Source organism: Apodemus sylvaticus, chromosome 2, assembly GCF_947179515.1.
Source record: "Apodemus sylvaticus chromosome 2, mApoSyl1.1, whole genome shotgun sequence".
In the NCBI taxonomy this organism is placed as follows: domain Eukaryota; kingdom Metazoa; phylum Chordata; class Mammalia; order Rodentia; family Muridae; genus Apodemus; species Apodemus sylvaticus.
In genome coordinates, this window is record NC_067473.1 from 159,910,423 (window position 1) to 159,925,095 (window position 14,673).

Consider the following 14,673-nt stretch of genomic DNA (forward strand, 5'->3'; position numbering starts at 1 on the left):
ACCAACTAACACCAGTGAGAACTAGATGACAAAAGGCAAACGCAGGAACATCACTAACAGAAATCAAGGCAATATGGCAGCTTCTGAACCCAATTCTCCATTAGCAGCATGTCCTGGATACACCAACACTACAGAAAAACAAGATATGGATTTAAAATCACTGGTCATGATGCTGTTACAGGATTACATGAAGGACATAAATAAATCTCTTAAAGAAATTCGGGAGAAAATGGATCAAAAGATAGAAGGCCTTACAAGGGAAACACAAAAATCATGGAAAGAAATTCAGGAGAATTCAGAAGCCAATAAGAAGGAAACACAAAAATCACTTAAAGAAATACAGGAGAACTTTGGTCAACAGGCTGAGGTCATAAAAGAAGAAACACAAAAATCTCTTAAAGAATTACAGGAAAACACAAACAAGCAAGTGAAAGAGCTAAGCAAAACCATTCGGTATCTAAAATCAGAAGTAGAAACAACTAAGAAATCACAAAGGGAGACAACTTTGGAGATAGAAAACCTTGGGAAGAAATCAGGGCACATAGATGCAACTATCAACAACAGAATACAAGAGATAGAAGAAAGAATCTCAGATGCTGAAGATACCATAGAAACGATGGACTCAATAGTTAAAGAAAATGCAAACTGCAAAAAGCTTGTAACCCAAAACATCCAGGAAATCCAGGACACAATGAGAAGACCAAATCTGAGAATAATAGGCATAGATGACAGAGAAGATTTACAACTTAAAGGGCCAGCAAATATCTTCAATAAAATTATGGGAGAAAACTTCCCTACCTATAAAGAGAGATTCCCATGAATATACAAGAAGCCTACAGAACTCCAAAAGGACTGGACTGGAACAGAAATACCTCCCGTCACATCATAATCAAAACCCCAAATGTACTAAACAAAGAAAGTATATTAAAGGCAGTAAGAGAAAAAGACCAAGTAACATATAAAAGAAGACCTATCAGAATCACACCAGACTTCTCACCAGAGACTATGAAAGCTAGGAGATCCTGGGAAGATCTCATGCAGACTCTAAGATCTCATGCAGACTCATCACAAATGCCAGCCAAAACTACTATACCCAGCAAAACTCTCAATCACCATAGATGGAGACACCAAGATATTCCTTGACAAAACCAAGTTCACCCAATATCTTACCACAAACCCAGCTCTACAAAGGATAATAGGAGGAAAACACCAACACAAGGAGGGAAACTTCACCCTGGAAAATGTAAGATAGTAATCTTCTTTCATCAATCCCAAAAGAAGATAACCAATCAAATATAAAAGATAACATCAAAAATGACAGGAAGTAATAATCACTATTCCTTAATATCTCTTAACATCAATGGATTCAATTCCCCAATAAAAAGACATAGACTAACAGACTGGATATGTAAATAGGATCCTACATTTTGCTGCATATAGGAAACATACCTCAGTGTCAAAGACAAACACTACCTTAGAGTAAAGGCTGGAAGACAATTTTGCAAGCCAATGGTCTCAGAAAACAAGCAGGAATAGCCATTCTAATATCAGATAAAACTGACTTTAAACCTAAAGTCATCAAAAGAGACACTGAGGGACACTTCTTGATGGTCAAAGGAAAAACACACCAAGAAGAACTCTCAATCCTAGACATCTATGCTCCAAATGCAAAGGCACCCTCATTCATAAAAGAAACTTTAATAAAGCTCAAAGCACACATTGCACCTAACACAATAATTGTGGGGGACTTCAACACTGCACTTTCCTCAATGGACCAATCAGGAAAACAGAAACTAAACGGGCACACAGTGAAACTAATTGAAACATTGGAACAATGAGATTTAACATATATAGAACATTTCACCCTAAAGCAAAAGAATATACCTTTTTCTCAGCACCTCATGGTACCTTCTCCAAAATCAAACTGGTCACAAAACAGACCTCAACAAATATAAGAAGATTGAAATAATCCCATGCCTCCTATCAGATCACTATGGAGTAAAAGTGATCTTCAGTAGCAACAAAAACAACAGAAAGCCCACATACACATGGAAACTGAACAATACTCTACTCAATGATACCTTGGCCAAGAAGAAATAAAGAAAGAAATCAGAGACTTTTAAGAATTTAATGAAAATGAAGACACAACATACCCACATCTTTGGGTATCAATGAAAGCAGTGCTAAGAGGAAAACTCATAGCCCTGAGTGCCTCCAAAAAGAAAATGGAGAGAGCATACACCAGTAGCTTAATGACACACCTGAAAGCCCTGGAGCAAAAAGAAGCCAATTCACCCAGGAGGAGTAGAAGGGAGGAAATCATCAAACTCAGGGTTGAAATCAATCAAGTAGAAACTAAGAGAACCATACAAAGAATCAAAAATCCAGGAGCTGGTTTTTTGAGAAAATCAACAAGCTAGATAAACCCTTAGCCAGACTAACCAAAGGGCACAGAGACAGTATCCAGATTAACAAAATTAGAAATGAAAAGGAAGATATAACAACAGAAAGTGAGGAAATTCGAAAAATCATCAGATCTTACTACCAAAGTCTATACTCAACACAACTGGAGAAACTGGAGGAAATGGACAATTTCTTAGACAAATACCAAACACCAAAATTAAATCAGGATCAAATAGATCATCTAAACAGGCCCATAACCCCTAAAGAAATAAAAGGGGTCATAGAAAGTCTCCCAACCAAAAACAAAAGCATGGGACCAGATGGCTTCAGTGCAGAATTCTATCAGACCTTCAAAGAAGACCTAACACCAATACTCTTCAAACTGTTCCACAAAATAGAAACAGAAGGAACACTATCCAACTCGTTCTACAAAGCCACAATTACACTGATACCAAAACCACACAAAGATCCAACAAAGAGAACTTCAGGCCAATTTCCCTTATGAATATCGATGCAAAAATACTCAATATAATTCTTGCCGACCAAATCCAAGAACACATCAAAATGATCTTCCTCCACGATCAAGTGGGCTTCATTGCAGGGATGCAGGGATGGTTCAATATAAGGACATTCATCAATGCAATCCACTTCATAAGCAAACTCAAAGAAAAAACTCTATGATCATTTCACTAGATGCTGAAAAGCATTTGACAAAATTCAGCATCCTTTCATGCTAAAAGTCTTGGAAAGAACAGGAATTCCAGGCCCATACCCAAACATAGTTAAAGCAATATACAGCAAACAAGTAGCCAACATCAAACTAAATGGAGAGAAACTTGAAGCAATCCCACTAAATCAGGGGCTAGACAAGGCTGCCCTCTCTCTCCATATCTTTTCAATATAGTACTTGAAGTTCTAGCTAGAGCAATTAGACAACATAAGGAGGTCAAAGGGATACAAATTGGAAAGGAAGAAGTAAAATTATCACTATTTGCAGATGACATGATAGTATACTTAAGTGACCCAAAAAAACTCCGCCAGAGAACTCCTACAGCTGATAAACAACTTTAGCAAAGTGGCAGGTTATAAAATCAACTCAAGCAAATCAGTTGCCTTCCTATACTCAAAGGATAAGCAGGGTGAGAAAGAAGTTAGGGAAATGACACCCTTCACAATAGCCACAAACAATATGAAGTATCTTGATGTGACTCTAACCAAACAAGTGAAAGATCTATACGACAAGAACTTCAGGTCTCTGAAGAAGGAAATCGAAGAAGAACTCAGAAAATGGAAAAATCTTCCATGCTCGTGGATTGGCAGGATTAATATAGTTAAAATGGCCATCTTGCCAAAAGCAATATATAGATTCAATGCAATCCCCATCAAAATCCCAACTCAGTTCTTCACAGAGTTAGAAAAAGCAATTCTCAAATTTATCTGGAATAACAAAAAACCCAGGATAGCTAAAACTATTCTCCACAGTAAAAGAACTTCTGGGGAAATTAGTATCCCAGACCTCAAGCAATACTACAGAGCAATAGTGTTAAAAAAAAAAAAACTGCATGGTATTGGCACAGTGGCAGGCAAGTGGACCAATGGAATAGAATTGAAGACCCAGAAATGAATCCACACACCTATGGTCACTTGATCTTCGACAAAGGAGCTGAAAACATCCAGTGGAAAAAAAAAGAGCCTTTTCAACAAATGGTGCTAGTTCAACTGGAGGTCAGCATGCAGGAGAATGCGAATTGATCCATTCTTATCTCCTTGTACTAAGTTCAACTCCAAGTGGATCAAGGACCTCCACATAAAATCAGCCACACTGAAACTAATAGAAAAGAAACTGGGGAAAAACCTTGAGGACATAGGCACAGGGGAAAAGTTCCTAAACAGAACACCGATAACTTATGCTCTAAGATCAAGAATTGACAAATGGGATCTCATAAAATTACAAAGATTCTGTAAGGCAAAGGACACAGTCAAAAGGACAAAATGGCAACCAACAAATTGGGAAAAGATCTTCACCAATCCTACATCCAATAGAGGGCTAATATCCAATATATACAAAGAACTCAAGAAGTTAGACCCCAGGGAACCAAATAACCCTATTAAAAATGGGGTACAGACCTAAACAAAGAATTTTCACCTGAAGAAATTGGGATGGCCAAGAAGCACCTTAAGAAATGCTCAACATCATTAACCATTAGGGAAATGCAAATCAAAACCCTAAGATTTCACCTTACACCAGTCAGAAATGGCTAAGGTTAAAATCTCAGGAGACAGCAGGTGTTGGCAAGGATGTGGAGAAAGAGGAACACTCCTTCACTGCTGGTGGGATTGTAAGATGGTACAACCACTATGGAAGTCAGGCTGGCAGTTCCTAAGAAAACTGGACATAACACTTCCAGAGGACCCTGCTATACCTCTCCTGGACATATACCCAGAGGATTCCCCAGCATGCAATAAGGACACATGCTCCACTATGTTCATAGCAGCCTTATTTATAATAGCCAGAAGCTGGAAAGAACCCAGATATCCCTCAGTGGAGGAATGGATACAGAAAATGTGGTATACATACACAATGGAGTACTAGTCAGCAATTAAAAACAATGAATTCATGAATTTTTTAGGCAAATGGATGGAACTGGAAAATATCATTCTAAGTGAGGCAACGCAATCACAAAAGAATACAAATGGAATGCAATCACTGATAAGTAGATATTAATTAGCCCTGAAGCTCTGAATACTGAAGATACAATTAGCATATCAAATGATTGCCATGAAGAAGGAAGAAGAGGGCCCTAATCCTGGAAAGGCTTGATCCAGCACTGTAGGGGAGTACCAGGACAGAGAAAAGGGAGAGGGAAAGATAGGAGAATGGATGGAGAGAAGAGGATTTATGGGACATATGGGGGGGGGGGAACTGGGAAAGAGGAAAGCTTTTGGATTGTAAACAAAGAATATAGAAAATAAAAATATATATTAAAAAAATTATTCCCAAAAAGAAGGAAGGAGAGGACCCTGGTCCTGGAAAGGCTCCATGCAGCAATGTAGGGGATTACTACACAGAGAACTGGGAGAGGGTTGACTGGGGAAGAGGCAGAGGGAAGAGGGCTTATGGGACTTATGGGGGGGGACCAGGAAAGGGGAAAACATTTGGAATGTAAACAAAGAATGTAGAAAATTTAAAAAAAAAATGGATACAGAAACTGTGGTACATTTACAAAGTGGAATACTGATCAGCTCTTAATAACAATGACTTCACAAATTTTGCAGGTAAATGAATGAAACTAAAAAATATCATCCTGTTTAAGGTAACCCAGATCCAAAAGGACATACATGGTATACACTCACTAGTAAGTATATATTAGCCCCAAAACTCAGAATATTCCATGGTAGGGAACAGACAGGTGGGAGGAACCATCAGAAAGTCCCAGATACTACGGATGTGAAAGGCTCCTAAGACACAATTGGGATGACATTAGCTGCAATACCCAACAGAGGGGAGATTGATCCTAAGGAGAACACCTCCAGAAGATAGGTATGGCTAACAGTTGAGGGATGGGACCTGGGACCATTCACCCATCTTAAAATATTTAACACAGAATTGTTACTGTCTAAAGAAAACTAGGGCCAAAGAAGCAAAAATGGAGCAGAGACTGAAGCAAAGGCCATCCAGAGTTTGCCTCACCTTGAAATCCATCACATCTGCAGACACCAAAACATGACACTATTGCTGATGCCAAATTCTTGCAGAGAGGAGCTAGTACAGCTGTCCTCTAAGAGTTTCTGCCAGCACCTGGAGAAGACAAAGGCAGAACCTCACTGCCAACCATTGGATTGAACCTAGGGACCCCAGTGGAAGAGTTAGGGGAAGGACTGAAGGAGATGAAAGTAATTTCAACTCCGTATGAAGAACAGTATCAACTAACTGGACCCCGGAGAGATACCATAAATTAAACTACCAAACAAACAGTATACATGAGGGGTTCCATGGCTCCTACTACATATGTATCAGAGGAATGTCTTATTTGGCACCAAAGGGAGGGGAGGCACTTGGTCCTGTGGAGGCTTGTTGTCCCAGTAAAGGAGGATGCTAGAGGAGGGAGGCAAGAATGTGGGTGGGTGGTTGCAGAATTACCCTCTTAGAGTCAAAGTGGAAGGGGGATGGGATGGAGGGTTTGGGGAGGTGAGACTGGGAGGAGGGAAAACATTTGAAATGTAAATAAATAAAATGACAAATGTTTACAAAATAACTTATAAAACCTTATAAAAATAAAAATCTAGTAAAGCATGATGGCGTGTGATGTTGATCCCAGCCCTTGGCAAGCAAAGGCATGAGGATCTCTCTAATGCTATCTTGGGCTGCAAAGGCAGTTCAAGTCTGGGCAAATCTGCATAGTGAGAATGTGTCTCAAAAATAAATGTATGGGTAAAAATTAAACAGCATGGCAGCCTCATTCATTTTACTAAGATATATGTTACTTCACTGAGGATAGTAGGAAACATTAACCACTGGATCACTGTTATTTGCACACTAATGTATTTCTAAGTAAACTTTCCCAAGTTTATGACTAAGATGCAATTGACTTATAAATGTTACCCCTGAAGCACTGTTTATAAGAAATTATTACTGATAAACAGAAAGATTCTTAAACAAAGACAAAAGTAAAAACTTTCCTAACAACAGAGAAAATTACAAACAGTACTTATGTCCAGCCAGTGTAACTCAGACCTATGGTTCTTATTATAAATGAGTCTTATGTGGCAATCTGAGCTGATACCACAGTAAAATAATCAGGACTATGCTCATAGTAGTTACTGTGTACATATGAGCATAGAATTATTATAGCCCTGATGCTTTGTGATGCTCTAAAACTGCATACAAAAGGAAGATGGTATTAAAACTGGTAAATAGCAAAAGAAATTTTGTTGGAGTGATAAGAATACAGGTTGTGATTACTTTTACTTACATTTTTTTCAATTTTAAAGGCTTTGAAATTAAATTTATTTTACAAACATTTCATCTTAAGAATTAATGATTCTTGGGAAGGGGGATCCGGGAAAGGGGAAATCATTTGGAATGTAAGCAAAGAATATAGAAAATAAAAATATTAAAAAAAAATGCAGAAAAAAAAGAATTAATGATTCTATATTGGGAGGGGGAACTGGGAAAAGGGAAAGCTTTTGGATTGTAAACAAAGAATATGGAAAATAAAAATATAGGGAATAAAAAATTATAACAAAATAGTAAATTATTAAACAGTCCCATATTTCATCAATAATCAATAACTGGATTAATTAGCATTTATCACTATCTTACTATCTTTAACCTAAGAAGTAGACTGCTTTGTGTACCTGTGGGATGTTGTAGAGACTTAGAACTCGGGAGATCTGAGTTGATATTCGTGTTGAAATGCCTCCTATCACTGCAACCAGCTGATCAGTCTTCTCAGGCCTGCAGCTGTAGTTAGGAATTGGGGGGCTCTCTCCTGAGAGCAAAGCCATAGAACTTTCCATGGCCTTTGTTTCAGAAAAGTCAACATTGAAGAGATAGAATCCCAGGGACATATTGAATAGAATATTTGGGTCCTTGTTGATTTTTTCTACAGCAAAAACCATTGCCAAAATGTGCTGATAATTTTTGGTGAGATTCCTGGGAGGAAAATTGGAAAGATCATTTTTGTGTTCTTTTTATATTAATTAATTAATTAATTAATTTTAAAAATTAATGTGTGTTCTTTTATATTAATTTATATAATTATTTATATTACTTTATATATGTTAACATTATAATTAAAATATAATTACATCTTTTACCTCCCTCACTTTTCTCTATGTAGCTCCTCTCATTTTACCTCTCAAATACTTCATTTTTATTTATAGCAACATAATTCATATAAAAATTGTACATGATATTCCAAGAAACAGGCAGTCTAGTCAATATTAAAAATATGGAGAAAATTGTGCTAAAAAAGAAGATTCATAGTACAACTTGTTATTAAATATATTATTTTTGTTTTTGAATTTTTTTGAGGCAGTGTCTTGCTTATTCAACAAAGGTTTAATTTAAACTCGTGTAGTCTAGGTTAAACTCATACTCACGAAGAGCTAACTGCCTCTGCATCTCAAGTTTTGGGATTAAAGTTTTGCACAATCACATACTATTAAATATACATTTTTCAATATTTTCTGTACAATTTGTGTCTGAGAAATAAAATGGAAGAGTAAAGCATGTGGGAAATAGCAAACATTAAATCTTAGTTTTTCATGCAGTCTTCAAAGAATAGGATAAACCTCAGGAAAATACAAAGTACTTGATCACCAATAGCAACTGAAAAAAAAATAGTGTCAAGTGTAAATTTAAACAGGAAAACTAAAATATTCTCAATACACTACACTAAATAACTAAAAAGAAAAATTGTTTTTTGACAGCAAAATGTTTTCAAAAATTTCTTACATATTTAAGAGAATTCAGCATGTGTAGGGGAGAGATACACAGAGTCATGGCTGAGTAGCTATTGGCATTTGGTGGTTACTGTGGAAGGGACAGTCAGTTTCATTAGGAGGTTTGCCCTTGTAGCTTGCCTAGACTCTAGATAATGCCCTATCTATACTCCTGCAATACTGGCATGCCTATATGAACTCAATACATTAAAATTTGAGAGAGACTGAGAGAGATAGGAAGACCGACAGACAGGCAGAGAGACCCCATGAAGTTGAAGGCAGGAGGCATTGGAAGGGAAGCAGTAGAGTAGGGTGAGATCAACATTTGTTGCTTACATGTGTGAAATCTTGAAACAATATTTTTTTAAAGAGAGAAGCCAAACACTTACACAATAACAGCTTCCGGTATAGTCATTGTATCATTAAAGCCAAATTTAATTCTATTGTCTCTAGCAGTCACTCTGAGGGAAAAGAGACCTCCAATAACAAAATGCCCATCTTGATAGTAGCCAGGAGAAGCAGGTATACTTAAGGAAAAGCAAGAAATTTGTTCCTGGAAAGCAATGAGAAAAATCAGGAGAGAGAAAGCATTGAGTAATTCCATAATAACATTGATGAATAAGTGATATCTAGATATTCATCTCAACTGAATATTCATCCCTAGGAGCACATGAACAAACTGGTAAAAGATGTCTGGTTGATCCGTGTGGATCAAGGTTATGAAGCATTGTTTTGTCCTGGTCCAGGCCCACCAGTATCCAAACACTCCCTCAGTTCCCTGGAGTCCAATCTGCTTTATACCTTCTTAGCCCTAGATTATGTCCCCTTCACAGAGTCACTGTGAGTCTCTAAGGGCTCAGAAATCTCTCACTTGGCACCTGGGAATCCTGATTCTCAGCAGGAAAACACACAATTAAGAATAAGTGTGAAGTCCACTAACACACCTGTGGGGTGTGTACACTCACTGAGCTGAGACTTGTCCAGTTCTCAGGGTAAAGAGAGAATAACCAGTGGAAACAACATTAAGTCATGAAGAGTCATCTGAAGGAGACATCAAGGGCTCAGTGTTTGTTAGGCAAGAACTAGACTCTGAATTATTTAACATCAGTATCATTTTAGAGTATTTCTGTAAGGAAAACAATTAGTGTTACATTAGAAAACATTATTTCTGATTACAATATTGGGTCAAATATCAACTTGTATTATTTATTGGATATTTTATGTATTTACATTTCAAATGTTATCCCCTTTCTTGGATTCCTCTCCAGATCTGTCCTCTCCCATTCCCCCACCCCCATGCTTCTATGAATGTGCTCACCCACCCACTCCCACCTCACTACCCTGTTATTCTCCTACACTGGGGCATCAAGCCTTCACTCAACCAAGGGCCTTTTCTCCATTGATGACAGACAATGTCATCATCTGCTACATATGTAGCTGGAACAATGAATCCCTCCATGTGTACTCTTCGCTGGATGGTTTTGTCCCTGAGATCTCTGGGGAGTCTGCTTGATTTTATTGTTGTTCTTCCTAAGGGGTTGCAAACCCCTTCACCTCCATCAGTCCTTTCTCTAAATCCTCCATTAGGGACTCCATGATCAGTTCAATGGATGGCTGTGAGTATCCACCTCTGTACATGCCAGGTCTGGCAGAGATCCTGGCTATATCAGGATCCTGTCTGCATGAACTTAATGGCATCCACATAGTGTGTGCATTTGGTGACCGATTGTTAATACTTGTTTTGATGTATGTGGTGATAGTGTGTGGGTTTGTTTATTGGGGTGTGTTTGTGTCTGTGGTCTGTGTGTGTGTGTGTGTGTGTGTGCACTTTCATGATTTTTTTTAGCTTTGCCAGCATGCAATTATTTATTTCCTGCATTTTTGTGCATGTAGTTAATGTCCTTGAATTTGAGTTTTAATTCTTGTATACTGTATATGGATAGATTTGTGGATGGACGTTTAGCTTTAGATTTCTCATGAAATGTTTTCTGTTCTCCATCTGTCATGATTGAAAATGTTACTGTTCATAGGAGCCTAGACTATGATCTGTGGTCTCTTAAAGTGTAAATGACATTTGTCTAGGCCATTCTGTTTTTTAAAAACTTGGGTAGGAAAACAGGGGAAGGGAAGGGGACTGATGGGACTTTCGGGGAGTGGGGGTCCAGAAAAGGGGAAATCATTTGAAATGTAAATAAATATATCAATAAATTTAAAAAAAAAAGAAAAAAAACTCTGTAAAGATGGAACTTGTAATTCTAATAGGTTTTCTCAGCACCTCATGGTACGTTCGCCAAAATCGACCATATAATTGGTCACAAGACAGACCTCAACAAATATAAGAAGATCAAAAGAATCCCATGTGCTCGCTTCGGCAGCACATATACTAAAATTGGAACGACACAGAGAAGATTAGCATAGCCCCTGCGCAAGGATGACACCCAAATTCATGAAGCGTTCCATATTTTTCCTTAACATCTCTTAACATCAGTGGACTCAATTCCCCAATAAAAAGACATAGACTAACAGACTGGATAAGGAAACAGGACCCTACATTTTGCTGCATACAGGAAACACACCTAAATGTCAAAGACAAAAACTACCTTAGAGTAAAAGGCTAGAAGACAATTTTACAAGCCAATGGTCTCTGGAAACGAGCCGGAGTAGCCATTCTAGTATCATATAAAATTGACTTTCAACCTAAAGTCATCAAAAGAGACACTGAGGGACACTTCTTGCTGGTCAAAGGAAAAATCCACCAAGAAGAACTTTCAATTCTGAACATCTATACCCCAAATGCAAGGGCACCCTCATTCATAAAAGAAACGTTACTAAAGCTCAAAGCACACATTTCACCTAACACAATAATTGTGGGGGACTTCAACACTCCACTCTCCTCAATGGACCGATCAGGAAAACAGAAACTAAACAGGGACACAGTAAAACTAATTGAGCTTTGGACCAATTGAATTTGACTGATATTTATAGAACATTTCACCCTAAAGCAAAAGAATACACCTTTTTCTCAGCACATCATGGTACCTTCTCCAAAATAGACCATATAATTGGTCACAAGACAGAACTCAACAAATACAAGAAGATCGAATGAAACCCATGCCTCCTATCAGATCACTATGATGTAAGAGTGGTTTTCAATAGTAACAAAAACAACAGAAAGCCCACATACACATGGAGGCTGAACAATACTCTACTTAATGACATCTTGGCCAAAGAAGAAATAAAGAAAGAAATCAGAGACTGTTTAGAATTTAATGAAAATGAAGGCACAACATACCCGAATCTTTGGGACACAATGAAAGCAGTGCTAAGAGGAAAACGCATAGCCCTGAGTGCCTCCAAAAATAAAATGGAAAGAGCATACACTAGCAGCTTAACGACACACCTGAAAGTCCTGGAACAAAAAGTAGGCAATTCCCCCAGGAGGAGTAGAAGGGAGGAAATCATCAAACTCAGGGCTGAAGTCAATCAAGTGGAAACAAAGAGAACTGTACAAAGAATCAACGAATCCAGGAGCTGGTTCTTTGAGAAAATCAACAAGATAGATAAACCCTTAGCCAGACTGACCAAAGGGCACAGAAAAAGTATCCAAATTAACAAACTTAGAAATGAAAAGGGGTCAACAAATGGTGCTGGTTCAACTGGAGGTCAGCATGCAGAAGAATGCGAATTGATCCATCCTTGTCTCCTTGTACTAAGCTCAAATCCAAATGGATCAAGGACCTCCACATAAAGCCAGACACTCTGAAGCTAATAGAAAAGAAACTGGGGAAGACCCTTGAGGACATCGGTACAGGGAGAAAGTTTCTGAACAGAACACCAATAGCGTATGCTCTAAGAGCAAGAATTGACAAATGGGATCTCATAAAATTACAAAGTTTCTGTAAGGCAAAGGACACCATCAAGAGGACAAATCGGCAACCAACAAATTGGGAAAAGATCTTCACCAATCCTACATCAGATAGAGGGCTAATATCCAATATATATAAAGAACTCAAGAAGTTAGACTCCAGAAAACCAAACAACCCTATTAAAAAATGGGGTACAGAGTTAAACAAAGAATTCTCACCTGAAGAACTTCGGATGGCGGAGAAGCATCTTAAAAAATGCTCAACTTCATTAGTCATTAGGGAAATGCAAATCAAAACAACCCTAAGATTTCATCTTACACCAGTCAGAATGGCTAAGATTAAAAATTCAGGAGACAGCAGGTGTTGGAGAGGGTGTGGAGAAAGAGGAACACTCCTCCACTGCTGGTGGGGTTGCAAATTGGTACAACCACTCTGGAAAGCAGTCTGGCGGTTCTTCCGAAAACTGGGCACCTCACTTCCAGAAGATCCTGCTATACCACTCCTGGGCATATACCCAGAAGACTCCCCACCATGTAATAAGGATACATGTTCTACTATGTTCATAGCAGCCCTATTGATAATTGTCAGATGCTGGAAAGAACCCAGGTATCCCTCAACAGAAGAGTGGATGCAAAAAATGTGGTATATCTACACAATGGAGTACTATTCAGCCATTAGAAACAATGAATTCATGAAATTCTTAGGCAAATGGATGGAGCTAGAGAATATCATACTAAGTGAGGTAACCCAGACTCAAAAGGTGAATCATGGTATGCACTCACTAATAAGTGGATATTAACCTAGAAAACTGGAATACCCAAAACATAATACACACATCAAATGAGGTACAAGAAGAAAGGAGGAGTGGCCCCTGGTTCTGGAAAGACTCAGTGAAACAGTATTCGGCAAAACCAGAACGGGGAAGTGGGAAGGGGTGGGTGGGAGGACAGGGGAAGAGAAGGGGGCTTACGGGACTTTCGGGGAGTGGGGGGGCTAGAAAAGGGGAAATCATTTGAAATGTAAATAAATTATATCGAATAAAAAAAATTTAAAAAAAAAAAGAAATGAAAAGGGGGATATAACAACAGAAACCGAGGAAATCCAAAAAATCATCAGATCCTACTACAAGAGCCTATACTCAACACAACTGGAGAATCTGAAGGAAATGGACAATTTCTTTGACAGATACCAAATACCAAAATTAAATCAGGACCAAATAGATCATCTAAACAGTCCCATAACCCCTAAAGAAATAGAAGGGGTCATAGAAAGCCTTCCAACCAAAAAAAACACAGGACCAGATGGCTTCAGTGCAGAATTCTATCAGACCTTCAAAGAAGACCTAACACCAATACTCTTCAAACTATTCCACAAAATAGAAACAGAAGGAACTCTACCCAATTCCTTCTACGAAGCCACAATTACACGCTGATAACAAAACCACACAAAGATCCAACAAAGAAAGAGAACTTCAGGCCAATTTCCCTTATGAATACTGATGCAAAAATACTCAATAAAAATCTTGCCAACCGAATTCAAGAACACATCAAAACGATCATCCACCATGATCAAGTAGGCTTCATCCCAGGGATAAAGGGATGGTTCAATATAAGGAAATCCATCAATGCTATCCACTACATAAACAAACTCAAAGAAAAAAACCATATGATCATCTCATTAGATGCAGAAAAAGCATTTGACAAAATTCAGCATCCTTTCATGCTAAAAGTCTTGGAAAGAAGAGGAATTCAAGGCCCATACCTAAATATCGTTAAAGCAATATACAGCAAACCAGTAGCCAACATCAAACTAAATGGAGAGAAACTTGAAGCAATCCCACTAAAATCAGGAACTAGACAAGGCTGTCCTCTCTCTCCATATCTTTTCAATATAGTACTTGAAGTTCTAGCTAGAGCAATTAGACAACATAAGGCGGTCAAGGGGATACAAATTGGAA

General features: G+C 38.1%; 1 protein-coding gene and 1 non-coding gene across 2 annotated transcripts in view; one reads left to right on the top strand and one right to left on the bottom strand.

Annotated features, from left to right (window-relative positions):
- LOC127677658 (vomeronasal type-2 receptor 26-like) overlaps positions 1-9,454 on the bottom strand; it is a 49,558-nt gene extending 40,104 nt beyond the window's left edge. Inside the window, exons 1-2 of the mRNA XM_052172690.1 lie at positions 9,240-9,454; positions 7,762-8,059 (exon numbers count right to left, since the gene is read on the bottom strand). Coding sequence (XP_052028650.1) covers positions 7,762-8,059; positions 9,240-9,454 — 513 coding nt within the window. The remainder of the gene's footprint in view (positions 1-7,761; positions 8,060-9,239) is intronic.
- Positions 9,455-11,209: 1,755 nt separating this feature from the next.
- LOC127679448 (U6 spliceosomal RNA) lies at positions 11,210-11,316 on the top strand. The gene has a single exon (XR_007976761.1). It is a non-coding gene; the product is annotated as a U6 spliceosomal RNA (small nuclear RNA).
- Positions 11,317-14,673: the final 3,357 nt, after the last annotated feature.